The sequence below is a fragment of the Ranitomeya variabilis genome, chromosome 5, assembly GCF_051348905.1.
Source record: "Ranitomeya variabilis isolate aRanVar5 chromosome 5, aRanVar5.hap1, whole genome shotgun sequence".
Classification (NCBI taxonomy): Eukaryota; Metazoa; Chordata; class Amphibia; order Anura; family Dendrobatidae; genus Ranitomeya; species Ranitomeya variabilis.
The window spans coordinates 363,415,357-363,432,808 of NC_135236.1; the positions used below are offsets into that span (position 1 = coordinate 363,415,357).

Genomic DNA, 17,452 nt, shown 5'->3' on the forward strand with positions numbered 1-17,452 from the left:
TTTGCTGTGTCTGTCAGTGTAGTGTCCAGAGGCTGGAGGCGCTACCAGGAGACAGGCCAGTACAACAGGAGACGAGGAGGGGGCCATAAGAGGGCAACAACCCAGCAGCAGGACCGCTACCTCAGCCTTTGTGCAAGGAGGAACAGGAGGAGCACTGCCAGAGCAAAATGACCTCCAGCAGGCCACAAATGTGCATGTGTCTGCACAAACGGTTAGAAACCGATTCCATGAGGATGGTCTGAGTGCCCGAAGTCCACAGATGGGGGTTGTGCTCACAGCCCAACAATGTGCAGGATGCTTGCCACAGAACCCCAGGATTGGCAAATTCTCCACTGGTGCCCTGTGCTCTTCACAGATGAAAGCATGTTCACACTGAGCACATGTGACAGATGTGACAGAGTCTGGAGATGCCGTGGAGAGCGATCTGCTGCCTGCAACATCCTTCAGCATGACCGGTTTGGCAGTGGGTCAGTAATGGTGTGGGGTGGCATTTCTTTGGAGGGCCGCACATCCCTCCATGTGCTCACCAGAGGTAGCCTGACTGCCATTAGGTACCGAGATGAGATCCTTGGGCCCCTTGTGAGACCAAATGTTGGTGCTGTTAGCCCTGGGTTCCTTCTAATGCAGGACAATGCCAGACCTCATGTGGCTGGAGTGTGTCAGCAGTTCCTGCAAGATGAAGGCATTGAGGCTATGGACTGGCCCGCCTGTTCCCCAGACCTGAATCCAATTGAACACATCTGGGACATCATGTCTCACACCATCCACCAAAGTCACGTTGCACCACAGACTATCCGGGAGTTGGTGGATGCTTTAGTCCAGGTCTGGAAGGAGATCCCTCAGGAGAACATCCGTCGCCTCATCAGGAGCATGCCCAGGCATTGTATGGAGGTCATACATGGATGTGGAGGCCACACACACACACTACTGAGCATCATTTCCTTGTCTTGAGGCATTTCCACTGAAGTTGGATCAGCTTGTAACTTCATTTTCCACTTTGATTTTGAGCATCATTCCAACTCCAGACCTCCATGGGATATTAGTTGTGATTTATCAACCTAGAAAATGGATATAAACTATCCGTATTCGCGCTAATAGAACCCTAGTGTTAAAATGTACATAAATAGATAAAGGACACCGGCCTGCACGTAAGAGTATACGTCGCTACCAGTGCGAGCTCCTCTTAACGCCACGCTGCTATCGGCCGAGGCAGCTGGCGTATATGAGTAAGAACCAGTCACCATTATCTTCAGTGTCACGCCAATAGCCGCCGCTGGAGAACACAACCTGCAAGCACCTTATTCAACCAAGCACCTTATCCAGCGTGGGGAAACAAAGCCTGCAATCAAGCATCTTGCCTGTGATTATGAACGCTTCTTTTAGGTAAGATTGCTGGTGTTATTCAACATATTTAGAAACACTTCATCTATTATCTGACCATTCCTTTCACCTGCATGGAGAGGTGTGATCTTTGGTTATAAATCCATCTCAGGCGGTATCTTTTGGCATTTATTTATCTATTTATGTACATTTTAACACTAGGGTTCTATTAGCGCGAATACGGATAGTTTATATCCATTTTCTAGGTTGATTTTTCCTCACTATACAGTTAATGGTGGTAACTGTTGTATTTGCAGCAATAATAGTAACCCTTTAATACTAGGCGCCACTCAGTTGTTTTTATAGTTGTGATTTATGTTGATCATTTTTAAGTTTTATTGTTTTCAACACATTCCAGTATGTAATGAATAAAGATTTACAAATGGAATATTTCATTCAGTGATATCTAGGATGTGAGATTTTAGTGTTCCCTTTATTTTTTTGAGAAGTGTATTTATTCAGGTCAGAACACGTTCACGTGTTCAGTAGTTGGTCTGTATTTTACATAAGTATTTGTACGCCAAAATCGTGAGTGGGTGAAAAATACAGAAGTGATGCAGATGTTTCTATTATACTTTTCCTCTGATTATTCCACTTACAAATACTGATCAAATACTGAACGTGTGAATGTGGCTTAAATCTTACAAACAATCCTGACTAAACATTATGAGAGGAATTAATAAAGACTGGGTTTTGAAAAATGCTGTACTTCACTTCTTGAAGAAACAGTGACTGGGAAGAGAGAAGCTCACAATAGGGTAAAACTCTAATATAGGAGACAGTAAAAACAATAGGTTTGTTCACCTTGGGTGGTTGTGTGAAGACACAGCCACTATAGAGGTTCAGGTAGCCAGCTACTGCTTCCCTGTGGCTGGGGGAAAGATCCGCCAGATGGAATTTACCAAAACAGGATAAAAACACTATTAAAAATTGGCTGGAAATTGCTGGAAAGAAGTATCTTGCTGCTATAATCTTAGTAGGTTCTTGCTTATTCACTATACATTTCAATGCCGCACTGGCATCTTTATCAAGTGTAAAAAAAAAAAGGTGACCTTTTGTTGGAAAGTTAAGGGTGAACTTATGTAAGGAGGTGACAGAGTCCATCACGTGTCTTCCCCATCCTGTGGACACTGTACACATGTATCATGTGTGGCACCTTGACGTTTACTAATGTTAATGTATTGTTGCTGTATTGTTTATGTACTGTAATGTGATGTATTTGATGTGTGTTATGTATAGAAGTCGGGATAGGATAGACAGTAGCTTATGGTAATAGTGGGGTTAGATTAGTGGGGCACATTATAGATAGGGAATAGCCATATTAGTTTAGGAATAGACAGCATAGGGGTTTTCCAGTGGGGAGGAGTTATAGTGCAGTGCAGAGCATTGAGGATATAGTGAGATACTTCCTTGTTTAGCTCAGTCAGGATATAGCAGTGAACAGTGATAGTCTGCCAGTCGTGGGGATAAAGTTGCTATGCCAGGAAGGGGCCCCAGGCTGAGGAACGTCCTAGCAGTCACCACCTTTACCAGTAACCCGCCCCAAGAGGATCCGGGGCCTAAGGACGGGATTAGGCACAGCTGAGATGGCAAGCCTTCTACCTTCTCCTACTTAGTCCGGATGAGGGGAATGGGAGGAAGCTGGTGGACCTAGAGGCATGGGAGTCGCAGACAGGACAGGGATTGTCCGGGAGAGAGATAGAGATGGCAAGAAGAGCCAGCGATTGCCCAGTTGGACAGGGATTGTCAAGGGGGCCAGAGCTGATCGACAGGAAGAACAGAGATTGTCAGAGAAAGCCTCAGGATTGACACTGCAAAGGAATTGTATGGCATCAGTGACGAAAACCCTCTTTTAAGTAAAGTTTTACTGTTGAGCATGAACATGGAGTCCGGAGTGATTTTTGGGATCTGTGGATCTGAAGACGGAGTGACAGAGAATGAGGGGACTTCAGCAACTGATGTGAGTGTTCTGCTGCGCGCGCTACACATGCAGCAGAAGGGACATTGTATTTCATCTGTGGGGCGCCAGGGTGTGGGAACACTACAGCCCATTTTCATGACTACCACCCTGGACTGCCTTACACTCACCTGTACCTCAACATTGTTATTCGTCAAAGCTTCACCACACTAATAATGCTTCCTCTATGTTAAATTGTGGCAAATCTGTGACCAATCTAATGAAAAAGGAGTGTCCAAATGCTTTACAGATATAGCAGAGTTTATCTTAATGCAGTTAACACAAAACTAGAATATAATAAAAAATTAAAAGGTCAAGAGATATTGCAGGACACACAGAAACGGTTAACACAAAACTAGAATATAATAAAAAATTAAAAGGTCAAGAGATATTGCAGGACACACAGGAACGGTCATTTCATGCTCTATATTGCACTTTGCATGGCTCGACACATCCTGAAGCCAAGGCATGTCTTATACACTTTTCTTTTATCCAAGCAATAAAATATAAAAACAGAACATATATTAAACATTAATGATACTGTATATATTATAGATCAAAGATTTCCATTACACCAATTAAAACCATATATCATAAAAGGCATTCAATTCATTTTTTTAAATTAAACACAATGAGCTTAGAGCATTAGCTATAATAATCCATGTTGTGAAAGTACACTGCTCAAAAAAATAAAGGGAACACTAAAATACCACATCCTAGATATCACTGAGTGAAATATTCCAGTTGCAAATCTTTATTCATTACTTAGTGGATTGCATTGAGAACAATAAAACATAAAAATGTTCAATGTAAATCAAAATTAATATCCCATGGAGGTCTGGTTTTGGAATGACACTCAAAATCAAAGTTGAAAATCAAATTACAGGCTTATCCAACTGCAGTGGAAATGCCTCAAGACAAGAAAGTAATGCTCAGTAGTGTGTGTGGCCTCCACATGCCTGTATGAGCTCTCTGCAATGCCTGAGCATGCTCCTGATGAGGTGGCGGATGTTCTCATGAGGGATCTCCTTCCAGACCTGGATTAAAGCATGAGTCCACTTCTTGGCAGTTTGTGGTGCAACGTGGCATTGTTGAATGGAACGATACATGATGTCCCAGATGTGCTCGATTGGATTCAGGTCTGGGGAACGGGCGGGCCAGTCCATAGCATCAATGCCTTCATCATTCAGGAACTACTGACACACTTCAAGAGAGGATCTCATCTCATACCTGATAGCAGTCAGGGTACATCTGGCTAGCACACTGAGGGCTGTGCAGCATTCCAAAGAGATGCTTCCCCACACTATTACGGACCCACTGCCAAACCAGTCATGCTGGATTTTGCTGCAGGCAGCAGAACGCTGTCCATGACATTTCCTGACTCTGTCACGTCTGTCACATGTGCTCAGCGTAAACCTGCTCTAATCCATGAAGAGCACAAGGCACCAGTGTTGAATCTGCCAATCTTGGTGTTGTCTGGCAAATGCTAATTACCCTGCATGGCGCTGGACTGTAAGCACAACACCCACTTTTGGACTTCAGGCCCTCATACACCCTCATGGAGTCTTTTTCTGACAGTTTGAGCAGACACATGGATGCTATTGGCCTGCTTGATATAATTTTGCAGGGCTCTGGATCTGCTCCTCCTGTTGATCTCTGCACAAAGGAGGAGGTAGTGGTCCTGCTGCTGGGTTGTTGCCCTCCTACAGCCCCCTCCAGGTCTCCTGGTGTACTGGCCTTTTTCCTGGTATCTGCACCCTACTCTGGAGACTGTGCTGACATACACAGCTATGTGCAATCCTTGATGAGATGCACTACCTGAGCAACTTCTGTGGGTTGTACGGTAGACACCGCCTCACGTTACTGTACCTCTAGGGGTGAGAGCAATGACAAAATACAAAAGTCACCAAAACAAAAGTCAAAAAGGATGAGAGCAGAGAAATGGTCTGTGGTCGCCCCTTGCACAACCACTCCTTTATAGGGATTGTCCTGCTAATTGCCTATCATTTATATGTCTTGTCTGCTCCATTTGCACAGCAGCAGGAAACATTTATTCAAAATCAGTGTTGTTTCACAACTGGACAGGTTGATTTCACAGAGGTGTGATTGACTTGGTGTTACAATGTATTGTTTAAGTGTTCCCTTTATTTATTTATTTTTGAGCATTGTATTTTATGTCTATCACCTCTATTTTTAAAAATAAGAATGTGTCCCAAACCAGCAAATTTCAATAAATTCCATTAATCTCACATCTCTTGAGAGTATGTCCCTAATATGCTTAATATAGTGTAGCGCACCTTCTGTCTCAATAGATTTAAAGGGAAGCTGTCATGTACAGAAATGCTATTCACCTACAGATATGGGGTTAATCTGCATGTAAATAGCATTAGATTCATGTTGGGATGTCTTACAGGGAGAAAATGAAATTTTATTCTCCTTGCAGCTGCTCACATCGTTAATAGAGCAGTGATGGACGCAGCTTCAGTATTGCTCATTATATTGTGAGTGCAGCTGTAATCACATGTTGGAACTTATCAACCTACTGTGCACACACATATTTCAGAACATGCAGTCAATAGCCCTTGTTCTGCCCTGATGACTGAAAGCAAACAGCGGCAGGAAGAATAAAACTTAATTTTTCGCCTCACCCATGACAGCACCTGAGAGAGAGAAACCCTCCCCTATCACTGCATAGGAAGCCAAGCGCACAAAATAAAAAAAGTAACTCCCACTTCCTTCTTCATTGTGGTTTCCTGTCCTTTGGATGTAGTTGCCCAGAGCACATGGCTGGACCAGCCGTGAATCATAGAAAATGATAGTGTATTCTGTAGCAACCTCTAATAAGAATGGCAGTGAGAAGGGCCCAGTCAGGTGCTGAAATGTTAACATCAGTTTAGTTTGGGAGAATGAATAAACATACACTTCGGTATATGTGGTGTGTGGATGAGAACACCATAGTGGGTGCATCAGAGCCACACACCTGAGGGACTCATTCCATATAAGCAATAAAAGACTGGTGGAAAAGGAGTTTGCGAGTACAAGTTACATAGTTACATAGTTATTAAGGTTGAAGGAAGACTGTAAGTCCATCTAGTTCAACCCATAGCCTAACCTAACATGCCCTAACATGTTGATCCAGGGGAAGGCAAAAAAACCCCATGTGGCAAAGAGTAACTCCACCATGGGGAAAAAAATTCCTTCCCGACTCCACATATGGCAATCAGACTAGTTCCCTGGATCAACGCCTTATCAAGGAAAAGTGCAAAGTATTTTTAATTTAAATTAATACAAAAAATCATGCAAAGGACGTTAATACAAAAGTTAAAAGATAAGCAACCGAGGAAAGAGCACCAACTATGGTAATCCCATCATATTTAATAGACAAGCCATATAACAATGAAAAGGTAAAAAGGTAAAAAAAAGGTAAGGGGGAAGTTGAAGTGTAGATCATCACACTAATCCATAGTCTAAGTAGCTGACAAGTGCGGTATGCAATATTGAACCTGCAAAGGGATTGTACCCCTTACCTATTCAGTGGAGAAGAAGCCAGGCAAGTGCAGGATGGAGAACCGTGAAAAAAATGGGAAAATCCATCAACCTCAAAAATCATAAAATATCACATTTATTGGTAGATTAAAACATGAAAAGGAAAAAATTAAAAAACATGATAACGGTCAACGCGTTCCGAGCTACACTAGCTCTTAATCATGATAATCTGTCTTAATCTGTCATGATTAAAAACTAGTGTAGCTCAAAACGCATTGACCGTCCGTTATCATGCTTTTTACATTTTTCCTTTTCATGTTTTAATCTACCAATACATGTGATGTGTTATGACTTTTGCTGTTGCTGGATTTTCCTATTTTTTTATGGTTCACTTATTTAGGAAACCAGCCTGAAGACTCCATGCACCGCACCCTCATTCTAGTAATTTCTCAACCTGATGAGAAGATGGTTGCACTATTGTGTTTCTCTCTCAGGTGCAGGATGGTGGACCCGCTGAAATGTTAATATCAGTTCAGTGTGAGAGAATCTAGATTTAATGTTTCAGTCCCAACTGCCCCATGTTTATTGGCTGGGCTGGGGTCTGGTGTCTGGCCTAGGGCCTGGTCGCCGTGAAGCCTTGTGTTTCAGTAGGCCTACAGCCTTGTGTTTCTTGCATGTCCTGGGGCTTTGTGCTTTTCACATGCCCTGTCGCCTGGTATTTCTCATTTGGCCTGCAGACTGGTGTTTCTCACTTGGCCTGCTTCCTGGCTGCACCCGGGTACTTTTTGTTTGCCTGCCGCCTTGCATTCCCCTGCTTCCCAGGGTCTTTTTGCTTTGAACTATTCACACAAGTCTCCCTTTTTGTGTATGATTTAGCACTATCTAAGGAGCATTATCTTTGGAGTCTTGCGCAATTTGTTTTTGGGGATAAAACATTTATTATATTTGTTACTGAACATAATCTTCCTAAAACTGTGAGTGTTTTTTAGCGGTAACTGTATAGTTATTCCCTCCATCTTTTGTATTTATTATAAAATAGATTCATGTATTATTGTTTTTTAAAATATTCTAATAAAATGTTGAGATTTTTATGGCCAATTGCTTCCATGTTTTTTCTGATGAATTTATGGCTTCTTTGAAGCATGCCATGTTACTAGGCAGTTATTTATATTTTTGATGTATTCTAAATCCAGTGTCTGGAGTCTCAGTATGGACTGGTCAACTTTTAACTTAGTAGATGATCTTTGTCTCAGTTATCCTTCTAGTTGGATAGTGGTGATAAGCCTAATGAAGTACTTGTAAGTACAGTTAATCTTCAGGTCTGAAGTCTTAAATTGGACTTGTTGGCATTTAAGTTGGTTGACCATTTAGGTTCCAGGTTATCCTTTTAGTGTGATTTGTAACAAAGGCATGGCTAAGCTGAACAAAGCCAGTGTAAGTCCAGTTGTTCCTCCTGGTCTGGTGTCATAAGATGAAGTGCTGAGCATTTAAGTTGATAAACATCTACATTTCAGTCCTAAATGCCTAATAATGATAAATATAATCCACCTGTGTGTAATCAAGTCTCCGTATAAATGCACCTGCTCTGTGATAGTCTCAGGGTTCTGTTTGAAGTACAGAGAGCATCATGAAGACCAAGGAACACAACAGGCAGGTCTGTGATACTGTTGTGGAGAATTTTAAAGCCGGATTTGGATACAAAATGATTTCCAAAACTTTAAACATCCCAAGGAGCACCGTGCAAGCGATCATATTGAAATGGAAGGCGTATCATACCACTGCAAATCTACCAAGACCCGGCCGTCCCTCTAAACTTTCATCTCAAACAAGGAGAAGACTGATCAGAGATGCAGCCAAGAGGCCCATGATCACTCTGGATGAACTGCAGAGATCTACAGCTGAGGCGGGACAGTCTGCCCATAGGACAACAATCAGTCATACACTGCACAAATCTGGCCTTTATGGAAGAGTGGCAAGAAGAAAGCGATTTCTCAAAGATATCCACAAAAAGTGTTGTTTAAAGTTTGCAACACACCTGGGAGACGAAGATGAAATCAAAATCGAACTTTTTGGCAACATTGCCAAACGATCAGTTTGGCGTAAAGGCAACACAGCTCATCACCCTGAACACACCATCCCCACTGTCAAACATGGTGGGGCAGCATCATGGTTTGGGCCTGTTTTTCTTCAGCAGGGACAGGGAAGATGGTTAAAATTGATGGGAAGATGGATGGAGCCAAATACAGGACCATTCTTGAAGAAAACCTGTTTGAGTCTGCTAAAGACCTGAGACTGGGACAGAGATTTGTCTTCCAACAAGACAATGATCCCAAACATAATGTAAAATCTACAATGGAATGGTTCACAAATAAATGTATCCAGGTGTTCGAATGGCCAAGTCAAAGTCCAGACCTCAATCCAATCGAGAATCTGTGGAAAGAGCTGAAAACTGCTGTTTACAAACGATCTCCATCAAACCTCACTGCGCTTGAGCTGTTTGCCAAGGAATGGGCAAGAATTTTAGTCTCTCGATGTACAAAACTGATAGAGACATACCCCAAGCGACTTGCAGCTGTAATCGCAGCAAAAGGTGGCGCAAAAAAGTATTAAGTTAAAGGGGCTGAATAATATTGCACGCCCCACTTTTCAGTTTTTGAATTTCCACAAAAATTTAAAATAACAATAAATTTTGTTCAACTTCACTATTGTGTTTCACTTGTTGTTGATTCTTTACCAAAAATGTACATTTGGTATCGTTATGTTTGACGCATGATATGTGGGAAAAGTTTGAAAAGTTCCAGGGAGCCGAATACTTTCGCAAGGCACTGTATATACCAATTATCCTTCTAGAACAGATGAATCATCCGCAAGGTACTGTACATTGTTGAGGGAATTAAGTTTTAATAATCATAGTTTAAGACCACCTGAGCTTTGAACAATACCATATGAGGTTTATATCTCTTTCAGACTGAGTCGCTTTCTCTTGTGAAAAAAAGTGGTGTATCATACAGATGATGGTTATCACTTGGTTTTCTTAATTTGTTTGATCAAAAACTAACCTGTTTTGCATTTACCTGTTTCAACTAACAATCTTCATGGTTAGATTATGTTATTAGCATCTATTTAAGTTGCAGAATTGATGCCATTATAGAGAAGAGGATAAATTCAATAATCTGTAAAAAAAATGTTTGATCATTTTTATATTGAATAGCTTGGACTTCTCTTTTTTTGTCTATTCTAGTTTTGTCAGCTGTTAATACTTGGCTAGGATGTGATAACCACAAATTCTCTAAGATGGAATTCTCAAACTACAGCTGTTCTTTTCAGCTTAAATACATTTTTTAGGAAAACTAAGGCCCCTTTCACACATCAGTTTTTTGCCGTCAGGCACAATCCGGCGAGTTTTGAAAAAAACTTTTCCTGCAAAAGTTCGCAGGATCTGTTTTTTTCCCATAGACTTGTATTAGCGACGGATTGTGACGGATAGCCTCACGTTTCATCCATTTTTCGCCAGATCTGTTGAAAATTCGTTTCCCGGCGGCCAAAGAAAACGGACATAGGAACGTTTTTTGTGTCCGTCGAAAAAACGGACAGAGACGGATCCGTCGACGTCCGTAGTTTGCTATAATCAACACTATGGCATTGGATTCATCAAATGATGGAATCCGGCGATGGATTCCATTTTTTTAAACTAAGCATGCATTTTGCATTCTGGGGTCTCTCTCTTCTCTCTCTCTCTCTGGATCAGCTAGTCGGTTCTGGTTCAGCTAGTCAGATCCGTCGAAAAAACGGATCCATCGCATCAGTTTTTCACATTTTGCAACGGATCCGTTTTTTTAGAAATTCGATGGATTGAGCCTGACAGCAAAAAACTGAAGTGTGAAAGTAGCCTAAGGGACACACCAAGGAAAAAAAAGAGAATGTGAACTTGTATTGAAATAAAGTACTAAATATTTTTTTCTGGTTTCTGGAGGACCTTTGACATTCTGGGTTGCTCAGTCTACACTTGATAGCATAGAGTTGAGTCGATATTTTGGGTAGATAAAGATATTTTGAACCATTAGGAGGTCATTGACACAAGAAAGGTTTCTTATAGTCCACATCTTGGCCTTAGGGGGCCTTACTTCAGAGGAAAATGTCAACAATATTGGTTTTTTTGTAGAGTAATATTTTAAGCAGGTGTAGTTGCTAAATCTATTGGCCACTAGGAACCCTATTCAGGGCCTTATTAGGGTTGCCAGGTTCCTTGATCACTTGACTTCTGCTTCCATTAACATGATGAGTCTTAGTACCAGTTTCTATGCACTTCAGTTGTTGGTTGAATTACGGAACTCTCTGAAAACTGTGGCTGTTTCAAGATGCAAAATAAGGAGGCACTTGAAGAAAAATGGGCTGCATGGTCGAGTCGCCAGAAGAAAGCCATTACTGTGCAAATGCCACAAAGTATCTTGCCTACAATATGCTAAACAGCACAGAGACAAGCCTCAAAACTTCTGGAGCAAGGTAATTTGGAGTGATAAGACCAAAATTGGACTTTTTGGCCACAACCATAAACGTTACATTTGGAGAGAGATCAACAAGGCCTATGATGAAAGGAACACCATTCCTACTGTAAAGCATGGAGGTGGATCGCTGATGTTTTGTGGATGTGTAAGCTACAAAGGCACAGGAAACTTGGTCAAAGTTGAAGGAAAGATGAAACAGCATGTTATCAGCAAATACTGGAGGCAAATTTGCAATCATCAGCCCGGTAGCTGTGTATTGGACGTATTTGGATGTTCCAACATGACAACGATCCAAAACACTAGGCTAAGTCGACCTGTCATTGGCTACAGCAGAACAAAGTGAAGGTTCTGGAGTGGCCATCTCAGTCTCCTGACCTCAATATCATTGAGCCACTCTGGGGAGATCTCAAGCACGCAGTTCATGCTAGACAGCTCAGGAATTTACAGGAACTGGAGTTTTTTTGCCAAGAAGAGAGGCAGCTTTACCATCTGAGAAAATAAAGAACCTCATCCACAACTACCACAAAAGAAAAAGACTATTGGATCCATACACATCCCAATATTCCTAACTTTTCACTGGTGCCTCTGCTTCTATTGTAAATGTATAACATTTCCCTGGAAGGGAACAATGCATTTCCTGGGGACAAAAGGCTTCTTCCACTTCTCTATCTATGTGTAAACACATGTCCCTATTGTTATTCGACCCTCTGAAAAGACCTTTTGTCCATTATCTGTCCATTCTATAAATCTGTCTTTCACACAAAAGACATCCTCTCTCAGTCACCTGGGCTTCAAAAGGACTTCCTGCATTTTAATTAGGATTCCTCACTTGGTAGCTTGTAAGCTCTCTTTCCTGCTGTAATTCTGTGTGAGGGAGGAGGAAACTGTATGAAAGACTTGTCCATATCCACAGTCTTTTGATCATTTTTAATTGGCTTTGGGTTTTACAAAAAGAAGTTAATTGACAATCTCGCTGTTATTTTACCGCTATAAGGCCGCTTCATGCTGTACAATAGAAAAAAATGCCACAAAGACATCAGGGCAATTTTTGATACCATTTTGTAAACATTTTTTTAGGTGTTTTTGCATTAATAAATTTATATTGGAGTTTTCATTATTGCTTGATTCAATGGAATTTAAAAAAGTATGAAAATGCTCAAAAAACATTAACAAAACATTTTTTAAAGTTAACAAAATAATTGAGAAAATGTTAATAAATTATTAACAGAAATATCTTCTGGACAAAAAACACATAGAAAACACCTTATAAAAGGAGCTTTGCCTAAGCGTTTTTTGCTGAAAACGTCATCTTTTTTGACAGCCTGAAAAAAAAACTGTAACTGTACACACCTTTAGATGCCATTGACAACATACTGAAGCTACCTTGCTGTAGTTTGATTCCATTAATTAACATGTCTTGGTTATTTCTTCCAGGTTCAGAAAAAGAGCGAGGATTGGTGCAGTGGAAGGAAGGGGCAAATACCAGTAGTGATACATGTATAGATGTAAAAAGTTATGATTTTCCATGTGGAATGAAACTAGTTAAGAAAGTTAAGTGCTTCAGAAGGCTACCTATATGTCCAGTTTTTAAAGGATTCAAAGCTTCTTTTCAAAGAGATCCAGCCAAGGATATGATCAGTCAAGATCATGGAAGCAATTCATTTTGTACGAAAGTATAAAACAAAATTTAGACCAAACTTCTACTCTTTCAGAGATTGCTTTCCCTCCTTCCACCCCACAACCCAAACTACTACCCCACAAGTTTTCAAGTGAAGATTTCAATTCAGATTGACACGCCAGAAGAAAATAAAGAATTTGTAAAATAGACCAATTTGAGTGAATTAACCAACCTTCTGTATGTGTTCATGGTTATTTATTATTTGCCTCCAAATCTGTTTCAATGGTCTTTAGAATATGAGTCCATAGCATGCACAAGAAGGACATCATCTGCTGCACATTTGGAGCTGGTAGCAGCAGTTGTGATAACCATATACAGTATTTTGCTTACAGGGTAAGGGTATTATGGGTATATAAGGTTTTCTGAATCTGAGTGTGCTTGAAAATGATTCTAATAATCTGAATAAGCTTGAATAAAAGCATGGTTACTCGAAACGTCACTCAGGGGTGAATGATTGATCCAGCATCTCTGCCTGTTCCTATTTGAAAAGAAATTTCAACTTGTATATACCACACTATTCATTTAATTATTTGCTGTGGTGTTTATCCTGAATGTGAATTTGATGTCTGAATTATTAAAAATTAATGTTATTCTGTGCCATTTTTTGAGATAATAAAATAATCTATATGAAGAAAACTAAATGCTGCCATTGTCTTTATTTGCGGAAGGTCACCCTTTAACATTAAGCAAATTTGGGGGGTAGACTCAGGATTCAGGAATTCCATCACATTGGTTTCCAAGAGAAGCAATTCAAAGCAAATAGAGCAACTGATTCCTACCTGACTGCCTGGTGCAGCTGGCCATTGAGGGTGGTCTGTCCACTGTTTGTTCATGCTCTGCATGTTAGAAAGTATATGTATTGTACGTATTTTTATATATACTGAGTAAAAGTTAAGTTTTATATACATATCCAATTGCTATTTTCTACATGTTTGAAAGTATGTATACATACTTGGTTCTGTGTGTATGTAGGTTCTTGTGTATACCTGTGTATGTAAAAGAGTGTGTGTGAGTATGTTTGTAAGTATTGTGAGGGGTTGACTCACTCAGCTGCTTTCAGAGGTAGACACAGGAACACTTTTTAGGTAAGTCACCTGCTGGTTTATTATGGGACAGCATAAACCATTACAGAGTTTAACAAAATAAACATGTCCTTTCTGGCAAAATCACAATAAAAAAGATAAACCACAACAAACTCCTTATTTCTTAGGGGTTGGCCCCTCAGACCACCATATATCTTCAGCTCCTCCTGGAGCCACATCTGGAGACCTTCCTCTCCAAACACACAACACTGAGAAAAAAAAACAGTGGCTGCACATTTAACTTCCCAGCCACACCCTTGAGGTGGAAATATGTTGAGTAGGAGTCCCACCCATCTCTCACCTACTCACTAAAAACCTGACCCTTGTAATGGCTGGTTAACCCGTTCAGCACATAGCATGCTTTGGAGAAACATATAGGTTTCACATCTAGGAATAAAACAATCTTTGTGACACATACATTATCTCCCCTCACATACAGCACCAGTGACCATGTAACAGTAAGCATAAATCATGTTTATAAATGAGTGTGTATGTACAGGGACATGTAAACGTTTGGGCACTCCTGGTCAAAATGACTGTTATTATGAACAGTTAAGCAAGCTGAAGATGAAATAACCTTTAAAAGGCCTAAAGTTAAAGATGACACATTTCATTTGTACTTTAGGCAACAACAAAAAATATTCTCTTGTTTTACATTTTAAAAATTACAAAAAGGAAAATGGGCCAATGCAAAAGTTTGGTCACACTTGGAGATTTGTGCGCTCAGACAACTTTGACCAAGGTTTCAGACCTTAATTAACCTGTTAGGGCTATGGCTTGTTCACTATTAGCATTAGGAAAGGCCAAGTGATGCAAATTTCCCAGATTTATAAAATCCAAGCCTCCTCTAACCTTGTACCAATATATAGCAGCCATGGGTTCATCTAAGCACTCTAGCCCAACACTCTGAAAATGAAAATGGTGCAGGCCCAGAAAGCAGGAGAAGGCTATAAGGAGAAAGCAAAGTGTTTTCAAGTTGCCCTTTCCTCAGTTCGAAATGTAATTAAGAAATGGCAGTTAACAGGAATAAGATCTGGAAGACCAAGCAAGATTTCAGTGAGAGCTGCTCATAGAATTGCTAGAGAGGCAAATCAAAACCTCACTTGACTGCAACAGACCCTCAGAAAGATTTAGCAGTATCTGGAGTTGTGATACATTGTTCTACTGTTCAGAGATACCAAAACAAATATGGCCTTCATGGAAGAGTCATCAAAAGAAAAGCTCTCCTGTGTCCTCACCATAAAATTCAGCGTCTGAATTATGCAAAAGAACATCTAAGCAAGCCCAATGCATTTTGTAAACAAATCCTGTGAAACGATGAGGTTAAAATAAAGCATTTTGTCCACAATGATTAAGGTATGTGTGGAGAAAACAGGGCACAGAAGTTCAGGAAAAGAACATCTCGCTAACCATTAAACATTTCATACAAAAATTTAAATACTCTTTTACAAGCATTTAAAAGCTGTGATACTTTTATCCCTTTCACGACATGCGCCATACATGTACTGCGCATGCCGTGAATCCCCCTTTAATGCAGGCTCCGGCGCTGAGCCCACATCAAAGTCGCGACATGTCAGCTGTTTTGTACAGCTGACATGTGCGCGCAATAGCGGCGGGTGAAATCGCTATTCACCCGCCGCTATTAACCTGTTAAATGCCGCTGTCAAATGCAGACAGCGGCATTTAACTAAAGCTTCTGGCCGGGCGGCCGGAAATGACGTCATCGCCGACCCCTGTCACATGATCGGGGGTTGGCGATGTGTCAGGACAGTAACCATAGAGGTCCTTGAGACCTCTATGGTTACAGATGACGGCCTGCTGTGAGCGCCCCCCTGTGGTCGGCGCTCACAGTACACCTGCATTTCAGCTACATAGCAGCGATCTGATGATCGCTGCTATGTAGCTGAGCCGATCGAGTTGTGCCAGCTTCTAGCCTCCCATGGAGGCTATTGAAGCATGGCACAGGTAAAAAAAAATGTTTTTAAAAATATGAAAAAAATGTAAAAAACTTAAAAGTTTAAATCACCCCCCTTTCGCCCCATCCTAAATAAAACAATGAAAAAAAATCAAACCTACACGTATTTGGTATCGCCGCGTTCAGAATCGCCCGATCTATCAATAAAAAAAGCATTAACCTGATCGCTAAACAGCGTAGCGAGAAAAAAATTAAAAACGCCAGAATTATGTTTTTTTGGTCACCGCGACATTGCATTAAAATGCAATAACGGGCAATCAAAAGAACGTAGCTGCACAAAAGTGATATTATTAAAAACGTCAGCTCGGCACGCAAAAAATAAGCCCTCACCCGACCCCAGATCACGAAAAATGGAGACGCTTCGGGTATCGGAAAATGGCACTTTTTTTTTTTTAAGCAAAGTTTTGAATTTTTTTTCATCACTTGGATAAAAAATAATGGAGCGCCCCCACAGGGCCGCAGGGCCAGCATCAGCGGTGGAGGCCTGGTTGCGGTGCCCCTCCGGGTAGCTGGGGGAGTCCTCGGCTCCGACCCCACGCTCCGGCTCCGGGTGGCTCGCCAGGGCGTCCTCCATGTCTCTGACTTCTTCTTCCTGGTCCTTTTCCCGCTCTCTCCTTCGTGGGCGGTTTCGTTTTCTCTGTCTCTGCCCACCATTGAGGATCAGGAGGCGGATCTCGGCTGCTGACGGACACGTCCTCAAGGGGCCGAGATATTTAGACTGCGCGGCCATTGTCTTTCGCGCTCTTCAGCTTGTTCACGCCCACTTCCACGCCCTTCTTCTTCTCCTGCGCTCTCCTTAGCGCTGTAATGGCGGCGGTTTTGGCGGGAACTTCTGGTGACAAGCGGCAATACACGGCCCTTCTAATAAAGTACAGTCCAAGCACTATAAATCACAGTTCCAAGGCACACATGACCTGATTCTTCAGGCTTAAGTAGATCCTGTTCGTGACGCCAAGTTGGAGCGCCCCCACACCGCCGCAGGGCCTAGGGGTACCTCTGGGTCTCAGTCCTGGGGTTGTCACGGTGGCTAGACCCGGTCCGTGGCCCTGTCTGTCAGTGGGGGACGTCCGGTAGAATAAGTGATGATGATGGTGCAGTAACGGTGGTGTAGCGGTGCAGTTGTGGGGTGCAGGTCGCGGTAAATAACGAGGACACCAGGTTGCAGTCTCTTTACCTCTTTACTGGAGATCTCTCAGTCCGCAGTCCAGAATACGGTTCACCAGGCTGCGCAAGTCCGGTCGGTCCGATGGCACTTCCAGAGTTCTCCTCACAGGTGGAAATCAGTGCCCTCCCTCTTAGCGCTATGTGTTGTAGTCCTTCCCTGCTGTGCTCACGGAAAGTACCCCACAACTGTTGTGTCTGTTTCTTAAGTTCCCTCACAACTCGATT

At 41.7% G+C, this 17,452-nt stretch overlaps 1 protein-coding gene across 1 annotated transcript in view; it reads left to right on the forward strand.

Moving 5' to 3' along the window:
- The window catches only part of SLC23A1 (solute carrier family 23 member 1), a 395,963-nt gene extending 382,328 nt beyond the window's left edge, over positions 1-13,635 (forward strand). Inside the window, exon 14 of the mRNA XM_077264915.1 lies at positions 12,763-13,635. Coding sequence (XP_077121030.1) covers positions 12,763-13,007 — 245 coding nt within the window. The 3' untranslated portion in view covers positions 13,008-13,635. The remainder of the gene's footprint in view (positions 1-12,762) is intronic.
- The last annotated feature ends 3,817 nt before the right edge of the window (positions 13,636-17,452 follow it).